The sequence below is a fragment of the Lepisma saccharinum genome, chromosome 17, assembly GCF_977018435.1.
Source record: "Lepisma saccharinum chromosome 17, izLepSacc3.1, whole genome shotgun sequence".
Taxonomy (NCBI): Eukaryota; Metazoa; Arthropoda; class Insecta; order Zygentoma; family Lepismatidae; genus Lepisma; species Lepisma saccharinum.
In genome coordinates, this window is record NC_139245.1 from 2560149 (window position 1) to 2587737 (window position 27589).

The following is a 27589-nucleotide window of genomic DNA, read 5'->3' on the forward strand; positions in this document are numbered from 1 at the left end:
TGCTTGGTGACATGCTGTCAAATTGAGACTAAGAGAAAGAACATTACACAACGATTTAAGATTCAATCTGTACAAACTTGGGTTTGTGCAGAAGTTACAAGAAGAAGATTAATCACAACGCTCAACCTTCGCCAGGAATCTGTTTGCCTTTTTCGACTAACATGAAGATGCCATTCTCATGATGAGGCACAATTTCATCTTATTGGTGCCAGCTCCTGTAGCAGAATGGTTAGCACATGCACTACGATGCCAGGGGTCGTGGGTTCAAATCCCAGCCTGGGAATGGGTTTGTGAGTGTTCATTTATAAGTTTCATCATATCATCACTCATCTCCAGCTTCGCAAATTAGCCAAAACTGACGTGAAATGAGGCAAATCAACAATCATCTTATGGGTGCAGTAAACAAGCAGAACTTCCCATACTGGGTACCAGCAAATCCTCGTGAAGTGCATGAATGACCACTGCACAGCCCAAAAGTGACTGTTGGGTGTGCTATTAATGCACGTGGCATCATTGGCCCACATTTTTTCGAGGAGAATGGCAACAACGACTAAACTCAGCTCAGTACATCAAGATGGTCAACACCTTCTTTGAAACAGAACAACGAAGACTACGAATTAACAGACAAGAAGTGTGTTTCAACATGATAGGGCCATCGCACATACTGCCAGGGCTCAATGGATGTTTTGTGATTCATGTACCCCGTTGACTCGTGTCACAATTTGGTTATGTTCCCTGTCTTTCACGGTCATCCGACTTGTCAATGTGATGTACGTTTGTGGGGCTACCTTAAGTCCCGAGTGAACGAAGGAAAGCCATGCACATTAAACAAACTTAAGGATGCCATTCGGCAGCAAGTGGAACTGATTACCCAAGAACTGTTGGAGAGTGTAGAAGAGCAGTTCAGGAGTGACTCGTCATTTGCATTCGCCAAAACGGTCATCACTTAAGTGACATTATAATCCATACATGATAAGCCTCAAATGGCACCTGATACTGTATCATTTCATTGTGGTATATATAAAAGGTTCACTACACATTACTGGAGTTTTATTTTCAAGTTGTCAGTTTCCTAAAATGCACTCTGTACATATCAAATAGTGTCACACAAACTATAATCAGTCAAAATTTTTGGTGGAATTGCTCGTGATATACCTTTAATGTTAAGTAATGCATTGCAACGTATACTGCATATTTTGTAACAGTTCTCTTAAAGTTGCTAAGAGAAATACATGGATTTTAATTTTGTGCATTGTGCAATTTGCATTACTTTACATTCTCTTAGATATGATGTACAGTATGGCAACTGTTACACAAGCAACAGGTCCCATTAGCACTGACAGAGACAATTCTACAAGGTATACCAGCAACCACGTAAAATCAGGCGAAACCAAGGCTGACTTTGTAGATCAGCTGGTACAGCAATGGCACAGCATGCCAGAGAGACAGATTTGAGTCCTGGTCAAGCCTGCATTTTTCACTGAAATTTCTACATAGTAAACAGGAAACATTGAGAATATGAAGATGATATACCCTGAAAGAGTATACAAACAGTAAGAAAATAATTTCTTTCACTGACTCATGGTTTTTATGGGGTACATCCGGAAAGAAAAGATGTGTCACATGTAGGTTGTAGAACTTGTTATGCATGTACACTGGCTCCATCTACATATTTTCTTGACAATGTTCTTTTGGCATTGCTCCACCAAGCTTTGATCGATTAACACATGTTTCAAATGGCAGCACTGATCCAGAATCCCACCAAATGCAAGGTGCATTATGTCATAGGGTTTCTCAATGCAAAAAGCGAGCATCCAGTGGAAATTCAAAGTGTTGATATTTATGTATAAATCAACGAAATGTGGCATGACTGATATTCATGACAAAGAAAGGGCACTTGGCTGTCTTTCATCTGTGATGATTTTCTCCACAAAATTGAAGTAATTCATGCAAATTGGCATTTGATAAGAGAATTGTATGACCTCATTCCTGAAGTTGTTTCGACTGAATTGTTTTATTTTACTTCACTTCACTTTTCTACCACTTTTGGCTAATCGTTAAGATGATGATGAATGGTGATAAGCTGGAAGGGATAAAGGGACAATCACAAACACACAATGACGGCACTCAAGTCCCACAGAGGATTATACTGCCCATGAGTCCAGATGGTAGAGCCTTCCTAGTCTGTAAAATGCAGTCCATTGTGTACTTTGTGGAAGGGAGGTAGACATTTGGATGTCATTTCTAAGAGCATGATTCATGAGACTGTGAAATTATGGTACAGAAAATTGGTCATGCTGGTGCTCAAAATGTTAATGGAAGAAAACAAAATGATATGGATGGGTTCAGTGTACAAATTCTCAATATATCACTTTCTAGACCACATTATGACTGGAGATGAAATATGAATCTACAGCCACATGCCTGAGTCCAAGCAACAGACACTGCAATGACATCATACAAATTCCCCACAAAACAAAAAAAACTTCAAAACTTTAGTTTTCTGGAACTGACACAGCATTCTCCTGGCAACAATTAATGCTGCTACATACTTTCAGATCCTGGAATGACTTCAGTGGGCCTTTCGAAATAAAAGAAGGGGTATGTTGATATGTGGCATCTGCCTCCTTAACAACAATGTGAGTCCACATAGTGAACATCCTCACTGTGGTTCAGGAAAAATTCAAGTGCGATCCTTTTGAATGTGCATCATATAGTTCAGACCTTGCACCTAGCGACTTTCACTAGATTCTTTACCTAACAAAGCATCTTTGTGATAAGACTGTTCAACTATGATGATGTGAAAAGCCATGATGTGGTTCAACAGGCTGGCAGCAGACTTGTAATTCATTTCTAGTGGAAATTTTGTAAAAAGGCATATTGGCCCTTGTATCTTTACTTTCTGGACACACCTCCTCGTACAAGCAGATACACACTTTTTTAATGTTATGCTTTGAAAAAACACACACTCCCTTCGACAAACATTTGTAAATTAGAAATGATCCAGATTAGATTTATAACAATAGAATAAATTTAACAATTTAAATGAATACATATATATATTTAAAAAAAGACTAGTTACACAATAAATTTTGTCAATAGTACTACATAATTTGTCACATTGTTGGAGCCTAACAACTGCATTAATATGGCATAATGAAGAATCATTTCCCAGCAAAAGTCAAATACCGTTGAGAATCCTGGCAGATTTGATATCATCAGAAAAATGTACAATTTGCCAATATTACTTTTCAATGACTAGAGTTCAATAGCAAATCAGTCCTATAAATTTTTCCACAATCACCAAACTGCTCAAATAGCAATAATTATGCTCTATCTTTTGGTATTACAAGTCCATGCATACGATAAGCATGGACTCTCATCGTGTAAGTTTTATTTAAAACTTTAGCACACACAGGACATTTGGTAGCTCCAGAATGTGATTTCTTGTGTAAGTACAAGGAACTCATATGTCTGAATTGTTTCCCACAAATGCAACAAGTTGGTAACTTTGATAAATTACAATTTCTATGCTCCAATTGCTGATTAACAATATGAAGAAAACTGCCATCTTCATTTCCTCCTGGTACATACCCAATTTGCCCTAAGAAGAAAAACATATAGTGTTAAAATGCTAAATTATAGCAATTATATGAAGGGCAAAAGGGCATAAAAAGGAAATGCTATCAGTACTCTGCTCTTCTATTATAATAAAGACAATACAGGTTTTATAGACCTGCACACAAGGCAGTTTATATGTAAGAACACTAATTTGTTTGCTTGTTTGTACGTGTGTGTGTGTGTGTGGTGGGGTGGGGGGGGGGGTCTTCAATGCATCACAGGACTAATTTATCAATCTATAAGGAGAAGAACATGCCATGAAAAGATATCGTCCACTGAGAATGCAAATGTTCTACTTCCAAATTGTAAACAAAGAGATATTTTGGCTGTGGTCTATTTAGGATGCAATTATTTCATCTCTGCTATCGTCTGATGCCTACATACAACCAATATTGATATATTGAGTATCTTTGAGGCCGATGGGCAGAATTTGGAAGCAGCCACGAGAATGAAAACTCCAACAGCCAATGAAACCTTACAACAATTTCCTCAACCAATCACAAGCGCCATCCGAGTATGAGATAAACCACTTCCAGTCTAACCTCAGTCACTTGTGGGAGCTTTAGCAGCAGAAGTGGTCTTCGGTTCTTACTTTTGTTGTTAACAGACAAAAATTTTGAAAAATTGGAATCAAAGAAGTTAATTGATTTCCCAAAATATGAATTATTTATTTTACTTTGCTACAGAATGACAAATTTATAATGACATTGTTATCTCCATCTCATTTCCAGAATGCAGTGTTATATCTGGTAGAACACTGGCACTCTCAAATCAAAGTAAGCGTTGCGTGCAATTGTACTATCTGAAACAGTGGCGGCGATTGGGTCCTAAAACCAGGAGGGCAAAGTGCCAAAACTAGGAGGGCAAAGACAGTATATTTCGTTTTGTAGATAAGATTTAGCATAGTGCGGGGGCAAAAGTGGGGAAAACTGGGGGGCAACTGCCCCGCCCCCTAATTGCACCACTGATCTGAAATTTTAATGATTAATTACAGCATAAGTAAGTACCTAACAAAACAACAACTACTTTTTAGACAGGCTCTAACATAACAGCCTTTGCAATGATACAAACTCCCATCACAATGGTGACAAAGATCCAAGAAATATATCATGTCAAACTTGAAAGGTACTCTCCTGAAAAACTGGACATAGAAATTTACATTCTCAGTAAACGATATGTTGATGCTATGTATTCTTAAGATTAACAAAATGCGATATGAACAACAACGTGTGCTGCCTATTATTGCACAAAAATGTTAAATACTGACATTATAAATAAATAAAAAAGCTACTTTAAATCCGATTTCAGTGATTGACTTATGTGTTAACCAAACAGTGAATGACAAAATATCTAAAGTTGCATTAGAAAGAAAATTCAAATGGATTTCATAACATTAACTTGATATGTTCAAGTAAGAATCATATGAACTTCACATCATATTTTTGTAATACCTAACTTTACTATTTTTTATAATCTTGTACTTGCACGTAAAATCATTCATTTCTGGAAGCAAAGCAATGCATATGAAATTGAAAGATGCGGATGACTGCATATTCCATTTTTACTCATTCACTAAATGCTCCCTTAGCAACAAATAATTCTGAATTTCGGATCATATTGTATTAAAACAATCATTGTGTGTTGTAAAGCACGTGCACACACACATACACACACTAAAAGAGGTACCAAACCATAAAAATGTTCTATATATATGTGCAATCTGTTTTGATCATTTAACTAAATATTTCTTCCATTGAATTAATTTCTTACATAAATGCTTCATTTTGAGACAAATTGCAGAATGTAATACAACTGAGCAGTGAGAACTTTACAAAATTACATGCATAAAAAGTTCAAATTTTGTTATTGACAAGATACACAAGTATATCAATGACAGATACGAGATACACACAGGTTTTTTTAAAAAAGATGGGAGAATTTTTTAAACAAAATGGTGGGAATGGCAACATGAAATGTAAAAATTGATCCTCCACTTTCACAGTTCCAGCCCATGTTTACTTCGTAGGTGAACCTTCAAGTCATACTTCCTGTTCATTACAACACTGCACACAGGACACTGAGTCTCGCCTGTATGAGACTTACGGTGATGGCTTAACGAAGAAGAATGATACATCACTTTGCCACATATATCACAAGCAAAAGTCTTCTTAGTCTTTTTGCAACCTTCATTTACATCTTCCATTTCAAAAGCAAAGTAATCTTGCGCGGCACTTTCAAGAGGACTCTCAGAACCAATGCTCCTTTGAAGACCTCGAAACCAGTTACCTGATATAGGGAGAAAATGCTCCTCTTAGATTATACACACACTTTCATCATCTCTACAATCACCATTCTAAAACCATATTCAGTCCCACAAGATTAACAGTGCATTCATATTACAGCTGCTATAAAATGAAATCTCAAAAATTTTCACTAACTTGTCAATAACTTTTTCTTCCCTTATCCTAGTGATTTGAATTGTTGTTTTTGTTTTAAGTCCACTTTATGCACAGTAAGGCTAATCGGAACTGGGCTTACAGTTTAAAGTGGGATCCGAACCACTATGTGCCTCCCCTGGGTATCAAACCCGAGGCACCTTGATTACAAGGTGAAGACATTACCACTACAACACCGTGGAGGCCCATTATCCTAATCTTCTCAACAGACAAGTTTTGAATAATGGTTTCAAAGTAAGTGCATAGTTAATAAATAAAGAGTATATGTGAATATACTCTTGTATGAAAATTATATTATTGCTAAAAATGGAACTTTTACATTAGGTGGGAGTAACATGAAAAGGAATGGTACAGTTTACAGATCCACCACCGTATTTGAAACCCTGGCATGAAAGCAGTGTTGCTAGTTCTAAGTCGTGGAAAAGCCTGTAGTTTGCATATTTTCCAAGGGTTCAAAAATTTTGGCTAAATCATCTTCAACTAGCATAAGCCTACTTAATGCAGACACGATCATCAAGATTATAGAGTGACCACAAACGAAAGAACCTTCGGCAAAAAGTCTCCGTGCACCTCCCCCTTCTTCAGATCAACTCGGGCCATAAGGAAGCATGCTCCACTCTGCCCCTCCCCTCCACGTGGGAGTACCGTGCTTAGAGTCGCGGGTCTGCGCAGGTTCCACTATAGACCGATGCTATGTTCATAAACTACATTGCACACACAAAATAATGGCATACGTCAATAGAAAGAAATGAAGATTGTTACGCAGGTGAGAGAACAAAGCTGTCAGGTATCGAGAAAGAATCCAAATTTTGTAATTATCTCAAGTTTAATAATTTCAAAATGATGTTATGTGCTTTGGCAATAGTACTGTTTGGCTGATGAGTCTTGGTGAACAATAGGAGTGGTACCATATTCCCATCCTATATGGATCACACATTGACCATACAATTGACAATTGCAGGTCATATACCACTCTAACACAACCTAAAGCAACTGGTCACTTTGTGATATTCGTGGATTGTTCACGATTATGACAAGACTATTTTAGTATGAAGCATGCACTTTTAGAAGTGATACATATATTTTCACCACTTTTTACACAGTTAAGAACTAAGTAGTCGAGCAGAGGTACTGAAAAATATTCCAGTTCTGGCAACCAACATGCCCTTTTCTCGTACTAGTAAATTTCAAAATGGCCAGGACCCAATTTTTTATGGCTCTCTATCATCCACCATATTGAATTCAAATATGACAGCCTGCAATCTACTCATTCCATCAAATATAAAATATTTATTATTAAACATAGAAATTGAAATCAATACAAATAATTTCACAATTCAGTCAATTGTATACCAAATTAAGACTGCTCACCAAACATTTGTTAAAACTGTTGTTAATCGCATGTAACAATGTGTCGAGATCACTGAAGATGCAGGAGATGAGCAAGGGATGGTTTGCAGCCTCAGCAGTCATGTGCAAACCCCCCCCCCCCCAAAAAAAAGGATAGAAAAAAAGGTTCATACTGGTGTTGACTGTGACTAGAATGGACACTAGAATCTGCTTTCATAATCTGACAATACGTACCTAGTAGAGTGCTGCAATGGGCATTTTTCGCTCGAGCGAAAAACGACCGAACTCTCGGACCCTATTAGTACACATATTTTCGTAATTTGTCTATGGTAGTGGGCCCTCAAATATGGATCGTGAAGTAACAGATGAAGTAAAATTAAAAAAAAATAAGTGAACATAGTCATCTCCTCCATGTTAAAATGCAGTTTTGTGTATCTTACCAAGATACGTGAAAATGAAATAGATAATTATGGGCTGAAACTGCTTAGACTGACATTTTATGTTTATCTTTGTTATTTTATTGTCACATTGATGATGTTCGATTGAATGTTATAACTGCATTTTATTATTTCGCAGAATATTATTATCGGCTCGGGTACCCTTTTCTACACCCTCGATTTTTCGCACATTTCAAATATTCTCGTTACAAAAATTAGCTCTTCATAATAAACAATGTTTCTAAATAGCACGGAAAGTAATTTTTTAGATCTACACGCTACGAAAAGTTTTTCATTAAATTAAAATTCCTTGCGTAACGTCAAAAAGGTTTTTCACAACTTTATGATGGCGAATGATGCATTCATGTCACAGGCGCAAGTCTGAAGATTTCGGATGATCGATTTATGTCACAGGCGCACGTCTGATTTTTTTCTTTTTCTTCTTATGATTGACTTGTGCAATAGGAACATTTGCGATTGCGATATGTTCTTTGTGTGATATATTGGCGGATTGGACATTTCAGACATTCAATTTCATTTATGCGACTTAAGAAATTGGAAATAATAATATTTTTTTGGCAACTGCATGCCGTAAAGGGGAGGGTTGTTTTTTCTAAATTACTTGTGGGATGGGATAATTTGCGACTTCTAATTTTTATGATGGGAAGGGAGTGGAGGTTGGTATTCTGTGGAAAAGGACAACAAGGACTTTCAACGTAGGAGTTACTTCATTTTTGGACTTACAAATTGAACTTCGACCCACAATTCAATACCTGGCCTTGGTAAAAAGAGGTAAGTTACCTTCTTTGGTTTAATTTTAGCCTTCAATGCGGAAAACAGTGAGAAATAGTGTTGGGGGCAGGTGACTTCGCCCAATTTCTAACATGCCTTTAAAAGGGACACTATAGATACAGGCGGGGCGGCGGTAGCGGTTGGGGGCGGTAAGTCAATTACCCCAGGGGCGGAGCCGGGAACCGGTGGGAAATTTTGACTCAAGAATTGCAAACGACAAAATCGCCACTTTAAACGGCTGTACAGTCGTAAATACTTCTTTCCGCGCTCCAATGTTTTTTTATTCACAAATAGGATCACATAACCTTCATAATGAAAGAAAAAAAAATCAAAATTCGAGGGTGTAGAATAGGGTACCCGACTCTTATTATCCTTTCCGGTAAGTGAAAAATGATGTACACGTACTTCTTGGCACTGTGATACGATATTTGTATTTGCTTAGGCAGGTCTGTCAGCATGTGTATCCATTTTAAGTTTCGCTCTGTAGATATTGCACTTGTATCCGAGTCTTACATAATAATATACGGAATTATTATTTAGAATTCTAATTGCATAGAGTGGTTTGCTTCCATATATGGGTTTTAGGTTGACAGTGATGATTATTAGGCTCCGAAATACGGGACACTGCCAATCGTTCCACTACGAGTGTAGTACGACCGAGCGTAGCACGCTCGAGTATGGGAGATTCGAACGAGTTTGAGCAAGCGATAATGTTCCGATGAAGTACTCTATACTGAAAGCAACTCCAACTGGCGGCTGACCTTGAAGGCTTATTTCTGACCCTTTCTGTCCCCCAATTATTTTCAGAGGCGTGTGGTCCAATGGGTGTCAACAAACTCAGTTGCGAAGTAAAAGCTGAACTGATCACATCGCTCTCCCCAAGCAATGTTGCCAAGCGTACGTTTATTTGTGCAAAAATGCCTGATCTCTATCGAAGAAAATTCAACTGATCGCTGATTCGCTGTTTCCCAGACGCCACTTGGAGTTGCGTTCAGTATAGTACCTAGAGATGTGTGAAAATCCATGTTGTATGGACGGAAAGGGACAAATTTTGCAAAGTGATAAAAAAAATGTCAACAGATATGTTAACAATCATTTCAATTCTCTATCTTTTAGAGACCTTACTAGATTGTTCTAAACAAATTTGGTAAATGACGGTTTTTCGTGCAATTCCGAATATTGACTTACTATAGACATCAACAAATGGGTAGAATTTCAAAATATTAGGAGAGACAGGAAAACATCTCATGATTCATTCAATATGGACAACAATTCTTGCTTTTGTAAAGAATCCTTCTCTCCATTGAAAGAATCCTAATACGAGGGTTGCAACAAATAATCCCTGCCATTTATTGAAGAACTTTAACTTCAAAAATCCAAAATCTATGTAATGCTTGCCTAGCTTCCGGAAAGACAGTTTGGCCACAAAAAACAGATTAGCATGGCAAGAAACTGAAAAGTGTGACCCTGCAATAATTTATTTTGCAAATAATTCACTCCAACCTGAGTTAGTTATTTGTGGAATTTCATGTATGGAGTGAACTGGCAATCAAAAGCATTGAAATGTATCTCACAGAGCAAGACTTTATAGGGTTCATGTTGTAAGCAATAAAAGTCATGCCTGCCTAAATTTTAAAACACACTGTAGAACCTAGTATTTCAGCCAGTTCACAACTGTAACACTGCCATAAACAAATGATATAACCAACTGAAAACATCTGCAGAATCAGTGGGCATGTTATACATCATTAGGTACAACAAATTACATGTTTTTAGTTTCACTTTTCATCTGAGATAACAAGTTAAACATAAGGAAAGCAACTTCCTTCTACAGAGGGGATGAGTTAAAGGATATGCAACAGAAGATCATATCAAAGTGCAAACAATATATTCTAAATCTTCAAGGCATACATTTGGCATGAATCTGTCATACTGATTTTTAGTGATCACATACACAGAGGCATTTAGCTATGAGCTCCATAAAAAAATCTTAATGAGAAAATAATGCTTCAAACATGTGAATTTAAAATGCACAAATTGTCTATCTTCAAATGTGTTTTAAGTATAAATTCTAAAAGTAAAACCAGTAAATGCGAAAGTTCACAAAATCAAGTACTGAAAGACACATATTCCTCAGCACATAAAGTTTATCATGAACAACATGTTAACCATTCATTCAAAAAAGTAGTATTGAACCTCATAACAAATTAAATTTAAATAAAAACGTAACAAGTAGATAAGAAACTAAATAATTTACAAAAGTACTCCAAGTTTTATCCTACGAAAACTCCAAAAGTGTATGTACTTTGAATGGCACAAATATATGACAGGTTAAGAAGGTATGTTACAAATGAAAGGTACCGTGCGTCCATTTCGATCTGCAGACGAGAGATCGGGAGAAGCGTGGCGGGCGGCGCTGACGGAGATGCCGACATTTGCGGCCTCAAATGCCCGCTTATTTTTATGGACATATGCAGACATTTATATAAATATTGCAAAACGAGCACTAACCTGTGTTATAAGAGTATAGTTTTAATTTTAGTAGCTTAGTGACTGTATGTGCCGATGATTTTGACATGCCCACCTCTTGTGAAACACGGCGTAGAGGTTTGTTTGGAGAACGTTCTAACGCTGCACCAATATCATCGAGTTTTGCTTCGGTTAGAATCCGTCGTTTTTGCTTAGGTGTTTTAAAATTTAACGATACAGTTTCTCGTAATTTAAGGACAAGATGTCTAACCGTATCTCTGTGTGGAGTTGAAACGCATGGGAATTTCTGTACAAATTACCTACACGCGTCTCGACACGAGTTTGTTTTCACGTAGGTATGTGTCATACATAAAAAAATCTTTGTTCTAACGTGAATCTTGCGGCTGGCATTCCAATCGTCTCACTGACACGTCACACATACACACTACAATAACACAAACAAGTAACTGCAAGTAACCAAGAATAACACTCTTGCGCACAGTACGAAATTAACACGCTCTTGGTTTACATTGCTCGCCACTATATTTACAACTCTGTCTTCATCTAGTCGCGAAGGAACAAAAAACTCGAGCTCGGATATTTCGGATTGCAAGGAAGCTCACGAAAACCATTCACTTTTATCGGTTTCGTCTGCAGTGTAATCCTGATACAGTGTTGCACATTCGAAACCTCCAAACGATTCCCATGGCCACAAAACTCTTTCAAGGATATAAACTTAAACAGGACGTTACTGGTCAAAACTATGATTAAAATGCTTTATTATCTGTGGCTCTTAACATCGTTTCTATAGCGTATTTATTTGTGTATATAAGAGCAGAACTTGGATGAATTACAGAAGAACTTTTGCGTGTTATAACACAGGTTAGTGCTCGTTTTGCAATATTTATATAAATGTCTGCATATGTCTATAAAAATAAGCGGGCATTACATGCCGCAAATGTCGGCATCTCCGTCAGCGCCGCCCGCCACGCTTCTCCCGATCTCTCGGCTGCAGATCGAAATGGACGCACGGTATATTGGTTTACAAAAGTACATGATAATTAAGAAAAAAGCAGTACATTGGGGATGGCATAAGCACCTTTTTCTCCCAACAGATTAAATTATTTCATCAAAACAACTAAATGGAGAAAACAGCCAATCACAGGGACAAGTTTGTTCAACAACACACACAACTTACACTATGTATATCATGTAATTTCACTACAACAATGGTGAGGAATGAGGAAAATACACTACTTAAACATTTGTAACCTACTCAAGTCCAATCGTCATATTCATATATCCCTTAAGATCACACCAAACTCTTCAAACCTTCCAGTTAAGATTGTCGCCCATGAACATTCTGAATATGCAATTTCAACGCATATGCACGACTCAAAACTTTCTGACATATTGGACATTTTGTGTTACCACTGTGCAATTGTCTGTGGAGATAAAGAGATTTGGAGTGATGCATGACTTTTCCACAGATATCACAAGAAAACCCATCTGATTGTGACATAATATTAGAGTCCATATTCCAGCTTGAATAGCCATTATCTGAAGCAACTGTCAGTAAAAAAGAAAAACACGAGATTTGAAACATGAAAGAATGTAGAACAAATACTACTAATAGCATTTGAAAAAATGGAATGTAACTCGGTGATATTTGCAATTTATATGTTATGTGCTATCATGATCATGAGTAAGGGGATAAAGTATGAAATTTTCAATAATTCTTCTACACAATGTTTGAAATGCAAATTCTAGCATATATTTGCACATGTTATAAACTTATACCAAAGACAAATATCAATGTAAGGTACTCAACTAAGGTATACATGCAAATCTGCATACATCAAGAACACAATGGTTCTTTTGTTTTTTTTATTCACAACTAAAACATTCTAGTTGTATGCATTTGTATTAAAGGATTCACCACTTGCAGTACAGAATAATATATATTACACATACATGTTTGTTGTTGCTTCAATAATACACAATACATAACCATCAGAACTGAGCCAATATGTTTGAAATACTGTTTTCATCAAATTTCTATCAATCATGGGCAAAATATCTGATCATGAAAGGAAAATAATAATTACAAGATTTAAAAAAAATTAAAAAGTAAAGTGCTCCCTTGTGCTTTGCACCACGCCATGAAGGCATAAAGGGGGTGTGGGGTTAGAGGCTCAAACTTTCTTGGTCTCGGCCGAGCTGGGGGTGATGTGATCAGCACCATGCCCCTGGCTGCCTTTAGGCCCCCCGAGTTTCCTCCAGGTACCCACTTTATACGATGCTGGGTGGGCACCGGAGCCGCTTCAACAGGTTGAAAAAGTCCCAGTGAGGACCTTCTCATCTCCTGGATGTTCTTTCAATCCCGATTCTAATCCAACTGCCCTACTCTCATTCTTCCTTTTCCATCAAAACTGCGATAGTTTACCTCTCTACGTCAACACTTTTACCACATCTTGCACTCGCAAAACTACGCATTCTAGCTCATGCTGACGCTTACATTTCCTCGTTCCTCATTCCTTCCAAATACACCATGAGCATCGTATTCATGTGAATGCATTATAGCATGGAGTTAAATGAGAATCTTTGCACAAAAGGACCATACCTCTTAGAAGAGGGAGAAAATGCAGTAAAAGTTACTTCTGATTGTTGTTTCAATGCTGCAAAACTTTCATTTGCCAGAACTGCTAAGATATGGAAATAAAACAAAAGTTGCATGGTTTCAAAAAGCAACTCCTCATACAGTAAGAGCTTCCATGAACATTATCAAATTTTTACTGGCCATGACATTTCTGTACGTGATAATTTCCTTTGGGGTTACTTCAAGGGGAAAGCACACACCAGATGAATTGAAAGTTGATATTTATCAGGATATTAAAGCATGAAAAAATGAAAGCATTTGTATCATGTTATTTTGAAAGCTTCATGAAAAGTTACTTACATGCTAACAAATGGCATACTTTGTTCTACAGATTTACGAAATACAGAGGCTGTTCCGCGTATGTTTGACCAAACGAAGGGAGGGGCCAGGATTAGCAACCTTTCGACACACTGTAGTCAAAATATTTTTCGCAGGCTCATACATGCATTCCTGTTTGCTTTCAAGCTCACAGACAAATGGGAAGTCCACAGAATTACTTCGATTAATAATTTTATTTAATTCATTTGAAAGTGAAATTATGTGACAGTTTCTCTTCAATTTGAAGCTTGGAAAGTTTAGCAAGAATAACAAAACTCAATCCAAATGTTTGGTAAATGAAAGAAAATACTCTGCTCACATTACAATAACGCAATATTGACACCCCTGATTCATGGCCTACAAATCTGGCCCTGCTTGTACTAGTTTTATATTTATTCACCAATTTTGTTCCATTGCAAGGCAATGAAACCAAAAGTAATTAAGAAGTAATCTATGAAGAAAAAAAAGCACTTACTCGTTTCATTTTTTGGGGCATGTATGAATAAAAATGTTGAAAACCTGCTCACAATAGGAGTGAGTATGTTTGATGTGAAAAAAAGAGAACATTCTTTGAAACTGAGCAGAAAAGTATATACAGGGTGCAGCAACTGAACCTGGCAGTTTTTAATTAAAAATAAAAACAAAACTCTTTCAAGGATTTAAGTCAATTTGAAGTATGTTGTACTACATCTCAAAACATTTTAGGAAAATAGCAGTTTCATGCCACTTGACAGGGACAATTCATCTTTTGAATCACACACCTGTGAGGTGGTTGCCATTATTGCGAACACATTCGTGTAGACGTTCTCTGAAGCTTAGTGTAACTCGGCCCAGAGTTGCCTGAGGATTCACAACTGACGAAATCTGGATTGATGTCCCGAGGATGGTTTGATGGTTCCTTGACCATCAGATTACTTTTCCGCACCTCACAGGTATGCTATTAAAAAATGAACTGTCCTTGTCAAGAAACTGCCACTCATGCTATTTTTCCTAAAAAAAAATGTAGCACAACATGTATTAAGACTTCACTGCATCAAAGAGTTTTGTTTCTATTTGCTAATAAAAACCATCAGGTTCAGTTGCCGCACCCTGTATATCTATGAGAAGTTGCTAGTTTGAAAACTGTCAGAGAGGAATTTTTATATATATATATATATATATATATATATATATATATATATATATATATATATATATATATATATATATATATATATATATATATATATATATATATATAAACTGGAGCACATGCCCACTTCTTCAACGCCTACACAGACATTGTGCAATTAGCATTAAAAATTGTATACGTTCAGCGAAGAGAAATTTCATGTCAACATTTCAAAATGTGTCAAGACATTAAGAAATTTAATTTCCAGTCACTAGAAATAATAATAAAAAAAATGTAACAACTTTCAGCAATACGGTCCTTATAATATCACTGGAGATGTTAGGGATTTTTCAATTGGACCACTGTAATGTTCAAATTTTAGCTTGTTCTTAACTTTGCTGCAAAATTGTTTTTTGGGTGCGGTTCACAACAGGAAGGACTCAAGGTACTGTCGAATTGTATCTACGCCACTAATCACTGTCCATGTGCCCTCTGTACCCTTCAGAAGAGAAAGGTAAAAAATGACAGGTTACTGTGTTTGTTACTTGGAACTGATGATCATCTACCCCCTTGCATGTGATCGGACACACTGTCTTTGTGGCTTGTGTGGCAGAAATGTTTGCACAATAAGGAATTCTGCTTAATGTATTGCCAATATAATAAAGAATCTTGCCGATTACATAACTCTCCACCTTATCTTAGATGGTTTCAATCTAACGTCAGTTCCGTTCTAAAATCAATGTGTATACAAACTTCATCACTTCTCATTTTAACAACTCAGGAATTGAGGGGGTCAATCTTCTGTTGGTGAGCAAGAAGCAAATACAACCCAGAACCCTAACATCACAAGCTTTTTAATTCACAAGCAAATCCAAAGGTTGAATAAAATTCATTACGGTCGTATGAGGTTTAAAATCATTCTAATTCTCACCCCCCTTCTCTCTCTCTCTCTCTCTCTCTCTCTCTCTCTCACTCACTCACTCACTCACTCACTCTCACACACACACACACACACACACACACACACACACACACACACACACACACACACACACACACCATACCTTATTATTCAACAGGTACAAGTTAAGCTCATAATGTTCCTCTAATTTTTTGATAGCACAGCAGCACAATTTATGGTTAAACCAAATGTTGTGATTTATCACATATCAGCGATAATTAAAATGTCAAGGTTGATCAACAGATTTTTTTTTTTATCGAAGACAGAATTTGATAAAATATACAATAAATACATTAAGCAAAGAACTGCAAATGTGAATAATACCATCACACTATTTCAGAACTGCAAGAAATTCTTTCCCTCCAGAATTAAGACTACATTACGTGCGGTTGAATGTGTTTGCAAGCTCAAAGATGTTGCTCAAATATATCAAGTTCTTATGTTTGGAGGTGCAGAAAGTGTTGGTTACATATTATAGGCTCATAACAACATGAATACAAACATTAAAAATATAATACAACTTGTACAATTGGTGTACATAATCAGCCTGATTCTCTAACAATAATTAGATGATATAATACTCTAGGTTCAATGGACATTTTTTCCATTAACAGCATACTAAATGCACATTCATCAATAAAAAGGACAAAAGGAACTCATTCCTTATATGAAAACCCCAACTCCATTTATGTTTGGGTAACACCACTTTTGTTATGCATTTTTCTTAGATTATATCATTAAGAGTGCACTGACTAAATCAAATACAGCAGACTCTGCAAGATACTATTTATACAAAAGTTTAATGCACCTGTACAATCAAAAATGGTTGTAATATTTCATATATGGCTTGTAGTAATATAGCTGTGTGTACATTTTGTTAAATAATGTACTTTGGAATTTATTTTCTATTATTACACTCTCTACAGAAACACACCATCTTATGTACATTTATAAAACCCATTTCTCCTTAACCTCCTGATGGCTAGCGTAGAGAAGCATGCATGTAATGATTTTTGCCCATTGGTTAGTAATAAAGTGTACTGCAATGGTAATTTAGACAGACCATTCTCAACACATTCGAATTGGATAAAAGGAAAATTTTAATTTTTGAGTTGGGAGGTAATGTTACGTGTATATATACAGTATATATATTTATTTAAGTAAAACTGCCTTGGTCAGCATATACATTTTCTTTTTAAATATTGGCTTAAAACATGATATACGTTTTACCTACTCAACTAGAATGGTGTACTTCAAATAAATATCACTGGAAAATAAAAAAGTGTTGAAATATGTGGTATTGGCGCCAAGTGTACAGAATACTCTACACATCCTTTTATGCAAGTACAGTAACAATTCCATTATAATATGGTATTTTTGCACTATTTCAGTCCTAACTGATGGAAACATTGAAAGGCAAAAACAGTTCCACTAATCTACAGGCATCAGAAGGTTAAGCAGAGGTTATACAAGATGTTGACTATTGCTAAATATCTTTTGTTCAAGGTAATAGGATGATTATGGCACTACGAGCATAGAGTCGAATCACTGAACTAATATTTGCTACATATTTTTAGCACATATTAATGTAGAATTCATTAAGTAATGAGTTTTTGCTTGATAGATATTGATTTACAGTTGTCTTGCCTATGAAAAGAGCACTATTCTCATGTAATGTACAGGAAGCTCAAAAGAAAATAAGAGAACTTGGGTTGTTGAGTACTACTGTGCAATGTGAGAATTCAAGAGACACTGCATTAAATACGATGGGCACATAAATATTTCCCCATGGCAAGACTGTTTGCAAGTGATTCACAATTATCTTACCAAATAACAACATATATGTACTGGCTGCCTTGAGCACTCTTCGTAATATTTCAAGGTTAAACAAAATATAGTGTACATTATTAGATATTCATCCCAAGTCGAACTTGCCACTTAGGCTATGGTTTTTAATTTATGAAACGCATATACACACCTATATACAATAGCTATAAGCACAAGGTACTTACATGATCAAAATCATTGGGCTGCTTTAATATTCTTCATATACATCTTCAGTCTTGCCTCAGCTTCATCAGATTCCGCAAAATTTGTTGTGTATATGTACGGATACACAAACACACTAATAATGGTTACACAAACCAGGTTTGTGCACTTTCTATTCTAAATATCTAATTGACGTGGCTTCGCCACTCTAGCCTCATCAAAAGGGAAAATTCAAGGCAATCTTATGCAGAATAAGTCAACCCAAGTAATCACAGATGCAACCAATAATGCAAAAGAACCAACACAGCTCCATCCACCATTAAAAAACCACCCAAACAGAACAATGACCAACCACAAAGTGCAATTCCAACACCTGTCCATAGCAAAATGGCACAATGCTGCACTATATAGCAATTATCAGTATTTACAGCACCATTAAATTTCTTACCTCTTACAATCTAATGTAACATTTGACATCCTTCAATTAAATATCACAGTACTGGCATTCAACAAATATATCATTTCAAAATCAAAGAATACTAGCAATTGGAAATATGCATCTCTGAATTGTCAAAAACCTAACATACACATGTAAATATGACATGAATGAATCTGAGTATCTCTGGTCATCTGTAACACCATAAAGTATAACAATGGGCAAAAAAAAATTGTTTTCAAGGACATAAGACATTAGCGGTAACTCAATTATCTTAGCTTTTCTGCCATTTTGACTAACTGCAACACCGAATACAAATGATTGTACGATCGCCCCCCATCAGGACTTGATCTTTGATCCTCTGGTGCTGAGACAAAGCCAATCACTCAACACACTGCAACCAAGGCAGTTCTAGAAATTATGTACAGTGTTGTGTAAGATGACCAGAAATAAAATAAACACTACAAATCTACAAATACTCATGCACAAAAATATTGTGAGCTTTTCAACAAGCACATTTAAATTAAGCCCACATAATAGTAGGCACATCAAAATCTTTGTTTAATACTTCCTGGTTATTTTATGTATTAACCTTTTGCTGCCCAAGCGTCTCGAACGAGATACCCAAAAGTAACCCTCAGGGGACCAAGCATCTCGATCGAGACGCTGTGTCAAGATCGTAGTTTTTACATTATAACTTTTCTATTTTTGGCTAGAATTTCGATTTTATTTTTTTATATTGTTCCTAACACAAGTATTTAACAGAAATGGTTTTTTGCATTTTTTTTTGTCTTCATGAAAATGGAGGGGGAAAGGCGGGAAAAGGGACTTCTCTTTTGAGTCTCTTTTCAAGGTCAATTTTTTGCCGACAAAAGAAGGCCGGATTTGTTGTTCTAAAGCAATGCGTTTCACTCCCTCCTGCTAAGTGCATTCGAAGGAAGCTTGTTTATCAGTATCCGATGTCAAAATGAAAGTTTTCCATGAGGATGCAAGCGGGGGGGGGGGGGGGGAGGGGAAGACTGGTTGTTGAATCTGCATTGTGAGAATGGAATTTCGAAGCACGCTGAAGGAAACCTTTGTTCTTTTAGCACAAGTGGCAACAGGGGTTACCCAGCATTGTCTAAAAATAGAATTTCAAGTAGCTGCAAGAATTGGCGCTCATTTGTCACTACGTTCTAGCTTTTCGTCCGTGAATGTTGTGCGTAGGTGTCATTTTGTGCCCAAGTGCGAGGACATTTTTTGGGTGAAGTGACAATTTTTTAAAATAATTTTTGGGGGTTTTCTCCCTTCCCCCTCCATATATACACCAAATTTGCAAAATTTTGCATTTTGTGCATTTTGACATTTTTTTCATGGCGGTGGGGTGGGGGGGAAACACCATATTTTTTTTTAAGAAAAGTATTTTTGAGGGGATTTCCCCCATTTCCCCCTCCATATGTACGCCGAATGTGCATAAATTATATATCATCTAAATCTGTGATTCATTCTGCATACAACGGTATATCTTGCATATCTCTAGGGCATTTAGTTTCTGAGCTATAGTCATTTCAAGGTACTGCTGCATTTTGAAGCTTGAATCAGTGGCATGCCGACCATTCCTTTTGGGGGTACAACTCAAGTTACATTGGTCATATGATAATAATGCAAATATTTTTGTGTTCCTTACATGTCAGCGATCATTTCCATGTGCATGTCGACACTGTCATGTACTTTTTTCTTGGGGGGAGGGTGGGGGAACCAAATTTTTTTTACGGAAATTTTGGAATTTTGAGAGTTAGCCCCCTACCCCCGCCACATATACGCCGAATTTTCACTGAATCTCTGGTTCATTCCGCGTACAACGGTATATCACTCATCTCTCTAGGGCAATTAGCCTCCGATCTACACTCATTTAATTGAAACTCTGCATTTTACTCAAAATCGGCTCGGGCAATAGAGGCTTACTTGTGAAAAAGGCCTTGGGTGGCAAAAGGTTAAAATAAAAAGTATTCCAGATAAAATTTAAAAAAACAATCTGTCAAAACTGCTGTTTCTGGTAGGCTGTGAATCACAGCTCAAATGTTTTATTCTGAAAACCTATAAGTAAATATGTACATTGAAATTTCCTTTTAAAACAAGCTGCAGTACTTCGGCAGGACAGACCATGATTCCTTGCGAGTAACCTTGATTCCTTCGATGCGCAGTAGTGTAAACAAAGATGGCGGCAAGTAATGTATCCGTTGCTGTGGAACAGCGATGTATAATGATATTTCTCGTGAAGGAGAAGGTGAAACCTGCTGAAATTTGTCATAGACTGCAAGCACAGTATGGTGAACAAACACTGTCATGGGCAAGAGTGTACGAATGGTATCAACAATTCAGTGAAGGGCGGTATTTGGTAGCAAATGAACCGCACAGATTTTTGAACCGTTAAGATTTTTGGAACTGTCTTCTGGGACATGAAAGGTGTTATCCATTTGGATTTTTTGGAGAAGGGTGCTACAATTAATGCCCAGTATTACTCAACACTGCTTCACAGTGCTGTACGTGGGGCCGTTCGGAAGAAAAGACCTGGAATATTGTCGAAACATGTATTTCTTCTCCATGACAATGCCAGGCCCCACACGGCCCATTTGATTCAAACAACACTGGCCAACTTGCACTGGGAGGCTTTACCACATAGTCCTTGCAGTTAAGATTTAGCCCCCCGTGATTTCTACTTGTGTGGGGCTCTTAAAGAGCATTTGGGCAGGATGCACTTCCAGACAGATGAGGAACTCAAGAACGATGTCCTGTAGTGGTTACGACACCAACCTACTTCTTTCTAAGCCAAAGCCATCAAGGAACTTCCACAACGGTGTCTGGATGTTCAGGGGGAATACTTTGAAAACTGACATAGTTTGGTGCTTCTATGTATGTATATTTCCTGTCTAGAAATAAAAGTTTTGGTCGACCTTGAACGACCCTTGTAGTTATGTAGTAAGAGAAAATCCAGAAGGAGAAAGATAATAAAATAAATATATTATATACGGATGAGCCCAACGCCAAAAAAATTCCAACATGTAGAAAACATGGTAGTCCTAAACAAGAGTATTCAGAAAGACTATTATCAGGAAAAATAACCAACTACCAAGACTGCAGAAAAACTGCCAGTAGTGTGTGTGTGTGTGTGTGTGTGTGTGTGTGTGTGTGTGTTTGTGTATGTATGTATGTATTTCATTTTGGTACTGTTAGAATTAGATTTCATCTGAAACAATAGCTTAAGAGATACCTCAATTAAAACTATACTCTTTCTTAAGCTGAAGAGATTGTGAATAGGACAAACTCATAACATATGGTGTGCGAATGGGGATGATTTTATTCAGGTTATTGTGAAGAGTGTTATTTATCACCAATTGAATACCAAGCAAGTTCATTCAAGATTGTCCACAAAGTAGCCTATGCTGTAGCTAGGCATGACATTGCAATGCTTTATAGAAACATTTAATCAAATTTGCATCAACTCTATTAGTGCTTCTTTTGTTATACATTTTGAAGTTTTCTTCGAACTAATATTTCACTAACTACACACTGGCATTTAAACAATTTGTTAAATTATTACACTGTATCACTTCGGTGAATAATTTGGCTTCATTATCTACAAGCCTCGAACATAACAATTCACCATGAAGTTTGTAAAGCCCCTACTTTGATAAATAAATAAAAGATCTTGTCTATAAAGTTTGGTCCAAGAACCTTTCTTATGAGAATGGTAATCTTACATTAAGATATTCACCAGATGCTTTGACTCCTATTTATTGAATGGAATGTTTCATGAACAATGGAAATGAAAGATTCAGTAACTTAGCACACACATCTCTCTTATCTGTTCGAAGCTTATGTTTCATTAAGATTAGTGCAATGTACATTAGTATTAATTGGATATTGTGCATTCTTCGATTTTGTGAAATGTCCTAAAAGGTGTCAAGAGTGTAAATAAAAGATGTGAGAAACGTTTATATCTTTGGAACTACAGTGACCTTTGGCCACGTTTTCTCAATTTAATTATACATAACAGACACATGAGGACTTCCTGTGTGTGGATATGATGGAATGAGGAATATCACAAATACCAATCCCTTTTCTAAATGTGACTTTAGTGACGAATAAATTCTGACAAGGCAAAGTTGGTATTTATTACAAATGTGTTTTTTTTTTACTTCAGTCAAGTTTTCAAACATTTTATGCAAGTTACCCACAACTAGCTCATAGTTGCCAAGAAAACTACAGCAAAAAATGAGGCATATGATGAATTGTCAACCTCAGACGGTAAAAAAACAGTGGCAATGGGGCTTTAATGAACTGACTACACATCCCTGAACAAAAAGCCATTTGTAAGGCCCAGGTCCTAGAAGGAATGTGATGCAAAACTGAACTTTAAAAGTTACATAATTATTTTAAAAATGAGGTCTTGTAGATTTTCAATGAAGAACATAAGATTGAAAATTCTGGAAGATTTTTGAACGGGAGTAGATTTAGCCATAATGAAGTCTTGAATAAAGCAATAGTGTTACACTACACTTGGAATAAAAGAGAAGGGGTTAATTTAAATATGACAATGTTCATATGCATCTAAATTGTATAGCAGAAGGAATAATATGTAACCAATTACATGCATTTTTCACATGCACTGAGGGGTTAGACAACCACTACCAATCATTGTTAATTTATATCACAATTTAAAAATTCTGTGAATAATGACCCAAATGTTCCACCAGTTAATTTATCATATCAACGAAAGGATTTGATTTCATGTTAAAACTGTGTCCAGGAATGCAACTTACCTTTAGAAGTAATGAAAGGATGAATACTGACAGTTTTCACGTAAACAGTGATGTGCACAAAGATTTCACTACTACAAAGTGTGAAAGTACATTCACTCCCCCCCCCCCTCCCCAATTTTGTGTAGACTGTAGACCTTTCAGTGATTTCGAAAGTTTTGCTGAAATTGTACAGTCAAGAAAATTAAGCTTAAATTTTATTCAAGATTCAAGCAGAATGCAAAAGTAAAACCAGACTTGGGATTATTGTCATCATAATTTTTCATGTTGGTTCCAAGTACCGGTATTATGGCAGGGTGCCTACCTGTCAAGAATGTGAAGAAAGTCAAGAAATCAACAGGTAGGTCAAGAAAGTCAATAAATTATGCTTGTGGTCAAGAATTTTTGCTACTTTTACAGCATAGGGGAATTTACATTGATCTATGCCTGTACTGGGATTTGATAAAATTGAATATTTGGAAATCTAAAATTGTATTTGTGATTAAGATTTGTTCACTTTGTTTCTTAAGAATTACATTCTTGTATGCATGAAGTTTTGTAAAAACATTCATTTTTACATGCATTAATAACTAAAGCAATTCTAAATCTTATTAAAGTACAGCTTTAGTTTCCATCTTAACCAGCCTTGTGGTAGGGATTTTTCATTGAATAAAAATATATATTTTCTTAATTTCCAACTGTACCTAAGTAGAGAGCGATTAAACAAATGTTAAGAAAAATGGGGGGGTCAAGAAAAAGTCAAGAGATTTGTATTTATTATTTTGGTGATTCTATGATAAACAGCATGAAAGTGTGTATTCCACTCCATTAAATGATTAAGTTACTTCTAAATCTCTGTTCGCACATGAAGTACTTATTTTCCCTCTGAAGTGGTTTGAGTTATACAGTTTGACAGATGAAGAGTAATAAACACAAATTAAAATATCCACATCTATATCAGTGGTACATACTGGAAATGCAAAAATAATACAAAAATATGCTTGTTGTTACCACTCACTGACAAAAAACTGACCAGTCACAGTGCTTCATACTGTAATATGCTACTGCCAACAAAAATACCTACCTAGACTAACTATTTAATAATTTTCTGAAACAAGATATCTTGTCATCACTTTATTCTTCCTCATAATGCATTGAAGTGTGCACCATACTTTAAGATAGTCATGCATGTTATGATGAGAGTAATTTATATGGATCATCAATTCTCGCAAGTCACCACATAAAATTTTTAATTCAAGCCAGTTGCAACATGGAGAGAAATTCACTCTCTCTTGTATTATGTTCTGTTCTTTCGGTAGCAGTGTCCACTCTGAAGATATTAAAATAAATGCATATCTGATACGAAACTGTCACTCTTTGCCTTAAAAGCAACAGTATTAACGACCGTTATATCACTGGTTTCCATTCCTAACTATTTTTCATGGATTTCCATTGAACTATTAACCGATTTGTGTTATTGGTAGGGGCATACATATTTCATTTTTGACGAAAAACGAAATGTCAATAGCACATTGTAGTGTTAATTTTCCATGCTTTTGAAGGGTGTGAGATGCATTAAAGTGAAATGAACTGCAAAATGTGAAATAAACCTTAAAACACGAAATTTATGGTTCATTTATCGACGCAACACCTTCTGAGGTCTGAATTATCCTGAGTGTTATGCAATTCACAGAAAATTGATTAATTCTGCTGTTAATATTGGAGAAGCAAAAATTGACTCCTTTACACAGAAATAAACTTAATACTCTGATTACTACATAAATGTGCTATTAGAAGTGAAATGTTAATTTGTGTAATAAGTGTAGTTTTTAAATCAAATTTAGGATTATATTCACAATTCTTAAACCAAAATGTATTTTTATATACCACTTGTCATCCAATTTTTCACCGCTATAACACCGAAATTTTATTTTATTTACCGCTTTTGAACTCGAAATTGACTCAAGTTTTTGTACCGAAATTTTGCTTTTTTATTTACCAAAAAATATGTGCACATTGGCAATATATATGAAATTAAATTTCATATGTTATGAATATTCATTGCGAGTAACCCTTCATTAAAGTCATCCAATCATCTTTTCACTGTGATTAGTGAAGAGCTGCAGAAACTGTATGCAAAATAACAAAAATACAAATGTAAATGTATGCTATGAAATTTGGAATTTTCTAACATCCATATTTTAGGAGGCGTAGAGCTTGTCGAGCTTTCTATATCTGCAAAGATGGTTTCTTGTCCAAATTCATTATGTGTGGCATATCTAGACTTGTTGCCTCTTTGGTTAGAATATTTGAAGTGTTTTATTTTCACCTTTGACTGAACATTTCAAACAAATATTTTACAGAAGAATTTCGCAGTTATTAGATTCAATGTGTCATACGATACACGAGAGAAAATGGCGACTGAGTTAGTAATAATAATAATAAACATCCCCTCGCCTTGAAACTACTTCTGGTATTTCCACTGGACAATAGTCTGAGACACGGTTACTACGTAACATCATTGACATCAGCACAATCCATGATAACAACGGTACTTTTTATAAATTTGAGAACATTTAATGATTCTGATTCATCATTCTTCATGGAAGTGACTTGCGAGAATAAAAAAAGCACCTGGTTTGGTCAAGGACCTAAGTTTTCAATTTCTGAAGAGGATGTATAGATAATGTTACATATGATATAACATCTGACAATTCTAAATATATATTAATGTCAGAATACAAAAATGATTATTAGTGTAAAACCATGTATTCAAGTTATAATTTCAATAACTGCTTGTTGCACTAGGGTGAAATTGATACTGATCTATCACTTGAATATCAGCTGATGATTTTCACACATCTTGGAATCTAGCAGTCTACAAAATGCCATGCAACACCATCACAGAGTCAACATGCATTTTTAAAAATGCATAATTGTACTAATTTTGAACCAAAATTGTATAAGTGAATTCTGTGCTTAAATGACATATTTAAATACTTGCACTTATGTGTACAAAGTGCACTGAAAAACTAAGAACGACTCACACTTCCTCATTGCATTCAGTCCTTATGCCACCTACACACGTTCATCTTTCCTTTGTCATCAACCTCAGCTTGACAATCCCACCCATTCAATCCAAGTTTAATCACTGTATGCATTATTTTCAGGGAGAGTTAGACGTTAGAATAAGTACTATAGAGTAGCTGAAGTGTGTTCTGGCAATGATTTTGACTGGGGCCAATGACACCTTGTTCACAACTGCATAAGCACCCAAACCAACTGCCTCATAAGAGCCATGTTAACTGTAGCGGCAATTATTCAGCAGATGGGCCGATTTCAAATAATACACAGGCGTTAATTAGGCAGATTTCCTGCCCCTCCTGTTTCATTGTGAAGGCAATAGGAGCATCAAAAATTATTAAGCTAATAGTCAGGTGCACGACTAAATACAAATTTTACATAAAATTAGCCCACACACATATACAGTGTATGAATATGTAAACAGTGTATCAATATATGCAGGGAGGTAATAGGGCTACATCCACTTACTGGCCCACAATTTCCTAAATGTCAGATATGTGAAAAGATAGTGCTGGCATGTTTAAAACAGTCTTCTTATACGTACAAGGAGCCATCATGTGAATAAACGTAGTACGGAAGACATACATTCCTATTGTGGTAAATAGCCGTAAGGGTATGGGATATCTCTACAGCAGGACATTGGTGCAGTGCATGTGTGTGTGTTTATGGTGACAAGTGTGCGTCAGCTAAGATAGTGTGGTTTTGTGTTGGATGGAACACGCTGAAGGACAACATGCAACCTGCACAGATGACTAATCTCATCCTTGGAAAGGAAAGTTGCCGAGATTGACACACTGATTCAAGCAAACCGGCAGATTTCTCTGGCATGCATCAGTGACACAGTGGCATGTCCTATGGCAGTGTGCAGCATGTTGTGAAGGGACAACTAGGCTACAGGAGAGTATGTGAACAATGGGTGCTAAAATGTTTGTCAGCAGAGCAAAAACTGAGAAGAATGGAACTGTCCATTAAGCATATGACCCAATATTGTAAAGAGGGATAGGACTTCCTCTCAAGGATCACTGCTGTTGAGACCTAGTGTCAGCATTTTTATCCGTAATCAAAACAGGACACAAGTGGTGGAAACACAAGGGATCGCCAAAGCTGAAGAAAATCACGTCAAGCTCA

At 36.3% G+C, this 27589-nt stretch overlaps 1 protein-coding gene across 38 annotated transcripts in view; it reads right to left on the bottom strand.

Moving 5' to 3' along the window:
- Window positions 1-27589, bottom strand: part of LOC146001468 (zinc finger and BTB domain-containing protein 8A-like) — a 212921-nt gene that overhangs the window by 158711 nt on the left and 26621 nt on the right. The window contains exon 6 of one of the 38 annotated variants that reach the window (XM_083138813.1): window positions 3096-3604. The exons of 35 other annotated variants lie outside the window; for them this stretch is intronic. In XM_083138813.1, coding sequence (XP_082994939.1) covers window positions 3327-3604 — 278 coding nt within the window. In that variant the 3' untranslated portion in view covers window positions 3096-3326. Of the gene's footprint in view, window positions 1-3095; window positions 3605-5565; window positions 5908-12197; window positions 12695-27589 lie in introns of those variants that run through there. 2 more of the 38 variants (XM_083138810.1, XM_083138829.1) reach the window with 2 other exon arrangements.